Here is an 11,242-nt window from a genome sequence, read left to right as displayed (position 1 = left end):
TGTTATTTTTGGGGAGGACTGTTTCTGTTTGAATGCAGTGATGTTTTTAACGTGGCCCTCTTGGTTTAGGAGTGGGTACATCAATGTTAATAATAATGATGTTAGAATTTTTTGTAGCAAGACAGGCAGAACATACAGTACTTAGTGTTGGATTAGTGCTGAGTTAGACAGTACAGGAATTGTCATACAAAACTATGTCAAAATAAAAGGTTTAAGAAAACTAATTAAATTGGGTAAACTCTCTCAAATGTGTCATTTCAAGTGGGAAAAGAAGTATAATTCATGTCAGAATGGGATGGGTCTCGTAACCCTAGCCCTAGTCTGGCCTCGACCACATCCTCTTTTCAATACCCTTATTATTGTGAGAGAATTTTTCAAGTGAAAAAAATACTCAGAGTCAGTTCATAAACAACAACAGTTCAATACTCATAATTTTTAGATTCTGATGTAATTTACTCAGTCCTGCAATTTTACTATAAATCCCAAGTAACCTTATCAAATTTCTATTTAGTGCATGTCTTTTATTTATTATATGTCATATTTTACTTGCAATTCTCTTAACATTCTTCTATGATCTATGATTAATGATCTCTATGATAAATGTTTCTAATGACAATATGACAAGAGCAATTTCTTTAATTGGCTCGTTTCCTCCAGAATCGTAAGTTCATTTAATCAGTAAATGAGTTCAGTCCCAAGACTAAGTGTTTGAATTTCACAGTTTTATTGTCAACAGAGAGACAGAGGAAATGATCTCCTACAGCAGGCAAGGCAAAGCCAAGAGCAAAGTCACAGCAGGCAGGAGACATAGAGAAATGTATTGGTCATTGGTGAATTGAATTGAATTGAGAAAGAGGAGATAACAAACAACAAAGCATGGCAGAGAAAACAGAGAATCCCTGAGTAATAAAATGCAAATACAGCAGGAGAGAGACAAATTAGCAGGACAAGCGGTGTAGAAGATGATTTAAAATGCTCATTTAAACAATTATCACATCAGATCATCAGGCAGCAAAGAGCGCTGTTACTGATGTTTAAGCAGAAGCCTCAGACTCTAGTGTGATTCTTTATCCAGTTCCTGAAACTGGAGACACGGGTGTAGACGCCAGGGGAGTTGGGCTGAGCACAGCCCTTCCCGAAACTCACAATCCCAGCCTGAGTCCAGCTGCCACGCTGTTTGCAGACCAGAGGGCCACCAGAGTCACCCTGGAGAGAGAATGGGACAGAAGGCACACAGAGACATTTGCTTTGAAGTATTAGCTGACTCCACCATCATATTGCATTTTTACTACAGCAGAAGAGATTAGGTTCCCTTTGTCTGTCTCAATACATCATGGTTGTAGGCAGTCTCGTTCCTTATCCCTGTGCTTTCCTGAAATGATCTGCAAGTGACCAGTCTGACTTGTTTCTAAGGTAATACAATGATAAAGGAGAATAACTTGAAATAGCTAAAGACCATCCGTCCTTCACCACCAGTTCAAGGTTCAGGGGTAACGATCACTGTTCATAAGAACTCATTAAGACAATAATTATTTCAGTGCTGTTACTGATAAACCCAAGCCATCACTTGTTCTGGGTAATTAAAATATAAATATTTTTCACCCCAACTGAGATGTCTCCCATATAAGAGAGAATCCACTTCATCCACCAGCTACAGTACAGCTGTAAAGGATGAAATACAGCAAACACCTGCAGTAGGTGTTCCTTCTCTTGCTGAGTTAAGATGAGTAAGGAGCACTATTCTGGAGTTTAGCCTGCATTAACACCCCTACTCTTCCAAACAGTACCAGGGGACCTTTCAATCATTACGATGTAGTGAAGTCCTGAGTTTAATGTCTCATCCTATGGTTGTCATCTCCTGCAACACAGTGACAGCAGTCTCCATACTAGGATATTCTGTTGGAAATTCTAATCTAGAATGAGGAGAGTCCACCAATATCACTTAATGCAGCACACAAAGTTTCCTTATACCAAGACTGACTGGGTCCAATAGTTCTTTGTTTTTGAGATCTTGAGGTCACATCAGTCAGTAGATGTGATCACAATCAATCTGAACTCATTAAGACAATAACTGCTTGTCAGGAACTTGAGAAAACGTTGAGGTATTTGTGTTGAGACACCATTTACATCTTTTAGACAATGTGGGGAAACAAAAAGGAGATGTTATTTAAAATGTTATAACACAATAGTAGGGCCTCCTTTAGAATACTGTTACTGTTTTGGTCACCATTCTCTGAAATCAGTCCAGAAAAGAGCAACCGGATATTGACCAGAATTCCCTGGATTTAAGAGAGGTAAGGAACCTGGCACAAGTAATCAGAATCATCAAGGGAATCGACGAGGCCAAGCCAGAGGACTTCTTCAGAATGGACAGTAAAATTTGAAAGGGCACCAGTAAAAACCACATGAAAGCCACAAGAAGGAATGTCTTCTTTACTGAAATGTCCTGTTTGTTTCATTCATCTGGGTGGAATCCACCCATCCATTTGCTTCAGCCAATTCAGGATGACAGGAAACCAGAACCTATCCTGGCAGGCAACAGGTGCAAGGCAGATTACATCCTAGACAGGAAACCAGTCTATCACAGGGCACACATACAGACACACACAAAAACACACACTCACACTAGGGCCAATTTTCCCATAAGCCAATTAATCTATCAGTATGTCTTTGTACTGTGGGGGGAAACCAATCAATGAACTGCTATCTACAAAATATTATAGATTGAGTGAATGCCTTCCTCATCTTTAATAATAATAATAATAATAATAATAATAATAATAATAATAATAATAATAATAATAATAATTCCTTATACTTATATAGCACTTTTTCTGGACACTCCACTCAAAGCACTTTACAGGTAATGGGGACTCCCCTCCTCCATCACCAATGTGCAGCTCCATCTGGATGAAGCAACAGCAGCCATAGTGCACCAGTACACACCACACACCAGCTCTCAGTGGGGAGGAGAACAGAATGATGAAGCCAATTCAGACACGGGGATTATTAGGAGGCCATGATTGGTTAAGGCCAAAGGAAATTTTGGCCAGGATACCAGGGTTGCACCCCTACTTTTTTTGAGAGTGCTGTCATCCAAAGGACAGCACCTTTTTATAGTAAAGTGTTCCTTTTACTATACTGGGGCATTAGGACTCACACAGACCACAGGGTTGGTGATTGGTGGACCCCTGCTGGCCCCACTAACACCTCTTCCAGCAGCAACCTTAGTTTTTCCCCGGAGGTCTCCTGTCCTGGTAGAGACCAGGCTCACACCTGCTGAGCTTCAGTGGGCTGCCAGTTGTGAGTTGCAGGGTGATATGGCTGCAAGCATGGAGGCATCTTTGTAACTGTTCTTACATTATTATGAATAAAAACACCAAGAGCCCATACTTCTGTTGGACCAGAGCATTAGATCATGGGTAGTAGCTTTCAGAGAGGTCACAAATACACAAAGCCTGGCTCACCTTGCAGGTGTCCTTTCCTCCTTCTTTGTACCCAGCACATATCATTTCTCGTCGAATAATGTAGACTTTATTGTACATCTCCTGACAGAGCTTGTTGTCTATGATGGGAAGCTGGACTTCCTGAAGAATAAAAGGTGTCGGCAGTGGAGCTGAGGAAAGAGAAAGTGTCTGTGCTCTTAGTCTTGATGAGTGCCGCATCCCTCAACCATCTTGAAAACTCTGAGCAAGACATAGAGTACACAGAAGTTCCTATGAGTGAATGAATGCAGAATTAATGAATGGTATGCTGTTGGAACACATCGTGCAACTTCATCTCCCTTCGGCCATGCACACCACCCCACTGGAGGGCATCATGTGAATATGGGATTACTCAGGATTGTGCTTTCAAAAAAGAAATAATCTCCCTTCCCTGGAGATAGGATATACATAAATTGCACTTAAAAGAGCTACTATAAAAGTATATCAGTACTCTCTGCCACATGACTCTTTGCCAGCAATGGTGTTCCTAATGGAAACCTTTTGATTTCCACCACAGAAAAATTGGTTTAAGATGTAGTCCGGTACAATCTGGAATGTCTCGACTGTTGAATCATTCCCCGCATTAGCTATATATATTTCAGTAGTTCAGTAGATCATAACAAATGGGAGAGAGAGACAAATATGTATAAAATATCTGGCATGACTTGCCTAGTTGAGGGAGCTAGTCTGGGAGAGATACTGTACGTGAAAGGAGTGTACTGGTTGTGAGATTTATACATACATGTTTTTGCATGTTTTTTATACATTTATACATAGGCAAGCGAAAGAGTGTGAAATTAGGATCTAACCTCCTCCTGCATTTCTATTAAACTCTAACTGCTGTTACGATTGTTATAATGTCTCTTGCAAACAACACATTTTTAGCATTTTTGTTTCCTCCACCTCGTCTCCACCTGTGTAGCTGCCCCTTGGTTAACTCCGCTCTCTGACTGGGGGATCCAGCCTCCTCGTCCCATGACCAGGGGGGTTTACTTTAACTAGTGTTTAAGCCAAAACGTATTAGATTTAATAAACACTTGATAAACATTCACCAAGTGTCCGATTTGTGGATGTTTATATTCCTCAAAAAATGACAATTGGTGAATTCCAAAAGCAGGCAACCAATGATATTAGACATGCAGTAGCATCTGTCTATTTGCAGAACAGATAAACCAATGGTCTTGTAAAGTTTGCTCTTACTGTGACCAGAGATCTGAACATTTTCCATTTGTCAAAACTGGGCTTTGCATTCGTTTGATAAAGGGTGTTGGGAGTTTGAGGTAAGATTTCACATGTAGACACGTTCTGTTTCTTCTTTTTCGCTATGCCTGTGTGTAGTCATACAGAAAATAGAATATCTAAATCGAATTAGTCTTGATTTGTCATAAATTTGTTTTTTTTTATCTGAATTCTAGAAGTCTACAAATGTAAAATGCAAAAACAGTGAATTTTCACCTTAAGAACATTTTAATTTGTACTAAGGTTCTGGTTTCTAAGGCTTCATAAAAGCTTTTTCTTTTTCTATGATTTACATATATTTTCTTGCCTCAGGGAAATGATCGACAGATACGGCATCTACAAACTGAAAATATCAAAACAAAATCCTTTTTATTGACATAGGTTAGAGAGTTTAATGTAGGAGAAACTGGGATGCTGCTGATGTTGTACAGTACTTTGTGTGAAGTTTTGATTACATTGATGTCTTTGTAGATAATGCAATCTAATAAGCTTCCACGTGCTCAGTTGCATTAAATAAACAGAGATTTGAACTCAAAACATAACCTCAGGTGATCAGGGGAGCCTCCGAGCCTGGATTTTGAAGGGACTCGTTGGAAAGATTACAGAGAAATCTCTCAAACATGACTTTGTATACTAGAAAAAAAATCTTTTTACAACTGTTTTTCAAAACAAATCCCTTCATTTAGGTACTGGAAAGAGTAGCAAATGAAACAGCTCAGCAGCAGATTGTGTCCTACCTTTGTCTCCGATGTTCCCCCACCCAGTAGCCCAGCATTTGCTGCCCGGAGGGAATTCGTCAGAGCTCTGGGCCAGGCTGACTGGCTGGATGTATTTGCTGTAAGACACTGCCTTGTCCAGCTCCACCAGGGCGATATCAAACTCTCTTTGTGTTCTGGAGTATTTCTCGTGTACGGTGATGCGCCTCATGGGGTATTCCGTTTTGCGAAAACTGGGGATGACCGATTTCTTCAGTTTGGACTTTCCCAGGACCACCATAGATTTCTTTAGTGCAACCTCTCTGAAGAGCAAAATATGATTATTCATCTTATCTGTTCATACGTTTTCTAACCAGTTTATTCCATACACGATACAGGTGAGGGAACCAAATCTGGAGCCGGAGCCTGTCCCGGCAAGCAACGGGCACAAGACAGGATACCAGTTCATTTTCCAGAAGCTATCATTTACTTGAAAGTCTCTTATCCAGGTGAGGGTCTAAGCATGTAGGAGCACTGGGTTCAAAGCTAAACTGGACAGGATGTCGGTCCATTGCAGGCAAGAGATACAGGGGCAGTGTAGAGATTAACCTAATTGGCATGACGTTGTAAGGCAAGAGGGCCTGGCACAGCACCTGGCAAATTACCCCGTGATAATAAGACGAACTTGCAAACTCCCCACAGCAAATCTGAAAACTCAGGAACTAGGAGCTGTGTGACAGCAGAGCTAACATCACACCATTCGCTGTGTCACTCTAAAAGCACTAAAAAAATAATCTTTAAAAAATATAGTATAATATATACTGCAGTGTGATAAACAGTCAGTCTATATATTCACCTAAGGGGAGCCAGCTGTCAGTCATTACCCTCCTGATCTTTGACAGCTTGGCTCCAAGATATAAAAGAGTGCTTCTTTTGTCAGGGGTGCGAGGGAACCAGATAAAGAGTGCTTCTTGAATTGTCCCCCTACGATGAATCTTATGAATTGAATTATTTGAAGTATTTTGAATTTAATTTCACCATGCACCCAGTCTTAACCAAAGAGCGAGACTGTCAAGACATGTCAAGCCACAGGAAGTCTATTTTCTGTAACAGACTCCGAGTCTCCGAAACACTGAAACGGTGTATGTCTTCTCTTCCTGTAACAAGCAGCAGCAAGAAAAAGATTATCTCACAGAAGCAGATTAGCTGCTGTGGCTTGTGGTAATGTCCTCTGACACAGACTTGCACACTGTGACACTCACTTGTTAAAGCAATGCGCTGCAGTGAGCACCCAGCGCTCGCTGATCAGGGAGCCTCCACAGTAACTTCCAGGTTTCCCACTGACAGGAATGAGCCTAAGATGGGCCATCCAGGGCCACTTTCCCTTTTTTGCGTCGTGACCTCCTACTATCGAGCTCTTGGACAGAGGAGAGCTGGACACTGCAGCAAGAGAGGGGAGTCATATTGAGAGAGAAGAAATTCAGAGATCAGTACCTTCCTGATTTTTGACAGCTGGGCTCCTGGATATAAACACGTGCTTCTTTTTGTCAAATATGTCTCAGTTCAGGTATTTCTGAACTCTGGGATCCGTCCATCCATTTTCTAACTGCTTTAGCCAATTCAGTTTGCTCCGGAGCCGGAGCTTGTCCCTGCAAGCACTGGGCGCAAGAGCAGGAAACCACCAGGGACCCGTCGCAGGGCAGAAACACTGAGACAAACACGCTCAAACTCACACCACGGCCAATATATCCACAAGCCAACTAACCTACCAATATGTCTTTCGAATGAGGGAGGACACCAGAGCACTTGGAGGAAACTCAGGAGAATAGCATTCAAACTCCATGCAGATAGTGCAGATAGCATCCCAGGCTCAGAATTAAACCAAGGACCCCAGTGTTGCAAGGCAGCAACACTAACCTGCCATGCCACCCTGCCACCCTTGTTCACTCTTAAACAATGCAAAGTCTCTTGTCTCTTGTTTCTTTCTCCTGTAACACTGCTGGATTCTCTTCCCTTTTGATAATGTGTATTGTTATTGTGCTGTGTTTGAAAGTGCCGTGAAAAGAATTTCCCCTAGGGGACAGTAAAGCTTGAATTGAACTGCCATTTGTGATATGAATATGCCAATATGCTTGATGATAAGTGTGGAGAGCATAACAGTAGAAAAACAGGTCTTCCTCAAAAATGACCATGGATGGGGTGGCCTGATTGTAACATAACAGGGAAATTAGATCTGCATGGCTAAAACCAGCCAAATCAATGCTAGAGAAATGGGACTTTCCTTGAATCCTGAGGACTTTTTAGATCATGATGCTCTGAATTAAAAACACGAATAAAACCACATATCAATCCACACATTTAAAAATAATGGCATGCATCTAATTTGATCTTTCATTTAATCTCATCTTTCTAATTAGTTCTCCCTTGGTTTGTGTGAGTGTCTGTGTCCCATAACTACTGATACTTATGTGCCAGTGAGCTGTAATGTTCCCTCTTTCACTCAGCTATAGTCTGCTTTGGGCTGGTCAGTCTGGAACACAAAACCACCCATTCAAACACTATGGGGTCTGGACTAGCCAGTAGCTAACACTCAAGAGAACCTGTACACTCTTAAACACTACCCGGACAATTGCCAGTGTGCCTCCTTCATCAAACTCATTTACTGACTACTTACTAACGTTTAACATCTTCACTGAGGTGCTTATGTTTCTAGGAGTACTGTTCAGTACTGCAGATGTACAGTAGCTCTTCCACCTTTTAGTCATTCTGAGGGCATCTGGTTTCAGAAATAATTGAGTGAAATAGAGCTACAGTATAAGTAAGCGATTAATTGGTAATTTAATAAATTATAAGAGAATACTGTACATTTATCTACAGTAAATAGGGAACAGTTTTAATGGAGTGGGCGGTACATTGACAAAGCTTTAGTGTTCAAGATGTGTGCAGATGTCGCACCCATGACACACATCTGGACTGGAGCTTCTTGCTGTAATGGTTTCACAATAAATCAAGGGGAGAAAAAGGTGACAGTTTTGCAGTTGATAAAATCAGTTGTTTCGGAAAGGAAGAAATGACTAGCTGGCAATAGTGGTGAAGTGAAGTAATGGCAAAGACTCAGAAGTCTTTCCCCGATGGTGACTTTATTACTTTCTTATAATACTTCAGACATCTTTAGCAATAGTAACCTAAAAATGTAGTGGAAAAGTGTGTTGTTCAGCTTTCTAGAAAAATTGCTGAACGACTCTGCGATAACAGACAGCTCTTCTTTCAATACCCAATAGCAGCTGATTAGAGTGGTGATTTGGGCAATCGTGCGCAGTTAGTGATGTTTTTCAGAGGTGAGCATTGATTGTTTTCACACTGTGTGTGGTGGAACTAAGAGAGTTAAACCTTTCTGAAGCTGAGTGAAACACTGGCCTGCTGTGGCTTTCTCTTGCAGGCTTTACAACAGGTGGAGCCCTACTAATAATTGGGGAGAAAGAATAGATTCGAAACAATAGTGCAAATAAAGCAAAAAAGCAGCACAAACCACTTATAGCGAACATGAGCTGGGTTTCAACCAAAAGACAAGTTACTTTTCCCCCATTGATTGTTGTGTTGCTGGAATAGTGCTCAGAGAAGTGCTCCGTATGAGCTCAGTAAGAGGAAATGCATGGCCAGACGTTCTGTGTCTGAATTTGGCTGACAGACAAATTGAAGACACCATCGGTGGTGATCACTTCTGAATCCAAATCGCCCCATTTTGTCAGCAAACACAGTGAAAAACATCTTTGAAGCCAGACAATGTCATGTCAGTTGTTACGAAATTTGACTGGAGGGAACTGAGGCATGTAGAGTATACAGAAGTGCCTTTGGTGAACATTATGCCACATAGGTTCATGGAGGGTGTTAAAATACCAGAATTCGAAGACTCAGAATGAAGGGTGGATCTTGACAAAAGTTGAATGTCTTAGACCTGGGACTTCTATGTGCTAAAAAGCTAGTGACTACACAGTGACAAAATTGAAGGTATTCACAACTAAACTATAATTGGAAAAAACATTCTCTGAGTATTCTCAACTATTTCTCATCACGTATGTCCATTTTGGGAGAGCTCAGCACTGATATGTAGTTTAGTGGTATTGAATATATACAGTACTGTAGGTATAGTAAGTGTAATTTTACTTTGCAAGAATTTGACCAGTGGTACACGTAAAAACAGACATAATTAAGTAAAGCCGTTCAGGTGGGAAGCTGCGTCAGCATGCGGAGGCTGCAAAGGAACAAGTAAAAGGTGTATTCCGTGCTGAAAAGAGAAGAAAGAAAACACAACGTTTTGGCCGTTACAAGCCAAGAAGAGTGGTCGATAAATCCAAGCGAGGTCGAATCCAGGTAGTCAGAACAAAGTCAGGCAAACAAATCCGAGAGGGGCAAGATGAGAGAGAGGTAGAGAGAACTCCAAAGCCAAAGAGTCGTGGGTGAGGGGATCCAGAAGGGGTAGAGGGTAGAGGGTAGAGGGGGTTTCAGGAAAGGAGGGCGAGGCAAACTCAGGAGGTGGATGAAATCCTAATACTGAGCGCTGGTAGCAGTGAGCAGAGGGTTTAAATAGTTGCTGGGAAAAGGTGTGGAATGAAGATTGAATCATTTGGAGTTAATTGGTGCGGGATGTGCTCGTAACACCATTCATTTGAATTTTCACAAGCAGGGTAGATCTTGTCTGAAAATATTCTCCAAATCTGAATCCCTGTATCTTCTTTGTGGGAAGAATGAGTACAGGAATTATCCAACAGAGGTTTTGAAAGAAGCTCGTTATGGAGCCTGTGGCTCACCCCCTGTGTTACAAATGTACACTATACCTATCTGGTAGACATCTCTGGTGTAATAGACTCAGGAAATCTTTCATCCTTTCTGCAATCTCACAATGTAGAATAACTCTCTTATCTCCTTAAAAAGTATATTGCTGTAGTCTTTGTTAGTAGTGGTGTTTGTCTGTTATTGTTTTCTTTTTTGTAGTTTTGGGCTCTAGCCAACACAGCTAGACATGAAACAGCTTTCCCCCCAGGAAAAAGCTTGATAATAAAAGCTTGAACTGAAGCAATGCTTGCAAAACTGAAGACACTGTAAAAATTAATCTTCACAGGTATAATGGACATTGCCAAAGAAATACTACTGTATATGCAAAACCATGATTTTCTTCTTATTCTTATTCTTCTTTAGAATGACTTATAAGTTTATCCATCCATTCTCTTAATCACTTTATCTGTGCCACCTCACCAAACTTTTGAATATATTTCATACAAATCATTTTTAATTGTTTACTTACCTACAGAAGTGCTCAGGACAAGGAGCCCAAAAAACAGGTGCAGAAGTAGCATCTTTTCCCTCCCAGTGTCTCTAGAGGTCTCTGAGCAATACCTATCTCAGAGGAATTGTGGTGTTAGGTGTAGATAGATCTGTGAGATTATATTCTCATATTTTTATCATGTTTTGTCATGATCTAGGTGGGTTTTTTCAATTCTCTGAAAGAGCTCAAAGTGTGGTTTCACACCTCATCATCTCATATCTCATTCTCAACGTACCCCAGGAACCACACATGCCATTTCTCAGATTGCTGCGTAATCACAGGGGGGGGCATTTTACAAGAAACACAAAACTTTAATTTGAAATTCTAATTAATAACCAACTGATTACAGTATTAACTCTGGTTTAACAGGTATAGGCAATTGTGTGTTGTTTATAAGGGCTTTGAAGTCCTGGACTAATGATACATCCTTAGTGTTGTACAGAAATAGTTAAACTATCAGAAAAAATGGTAAATGACACTGGACACACTGTCACACTGGA

At 40.8% G+C, this 11,242-nt stretch overlaps 1 protein-coding gene across 1 annotated transcript; it reads right to left on the bottom strand.

Moving 5' to 3' along the window:
* Positions 1-707: 707 nt before the first annotated feature.
* On the bottom strand, positions 708-10,946 carry LOC102685043 (tryptase-2-like). Its single transcript, XM_006630296.3, has 5 exons — positions 10,722-10,946; positions 6,682-6,859; positions 5,462-5,742; positions 3,468-3,616; positions 708-1,206 (listed from the first exon to the last, which is right to left on the bottom strand). Exons 1-5 carry the CDS (start codon positions 10,771-10,773, stop codon positions 1,048-1,050), a joined length of 819 nt encoding a protein of 272 aa, XP_006630359.2. The 5' UTR covers positions 10,774-10,946; the 3' UTR covers positions 708-1,047.
* Between the last annotated feature and the right edge of the window lie 296 nt (positions 10,947-11,242).

The sequence above is a fragment of the Lepisosteus oculatus genome, chromosome 4, assembly GCF_040954835.1.
Source record: "Lepisosteus oculatus isolate fLepOcu1 chromosome 4, fLepOcu1.hap2, whole genome shotgun sequence".
Lineage (NCBI taxonomy): Eukaryota > Metazoa > Chordata > Actinopteri > Semionotiformes > Lepisosteidae > Lepisosteus > Lepisosteus oculatus.
Note: the sequence above shows the minus strand (reverse complement) of the source record. Positions and strands in the feature narration are given on the sequence as shown.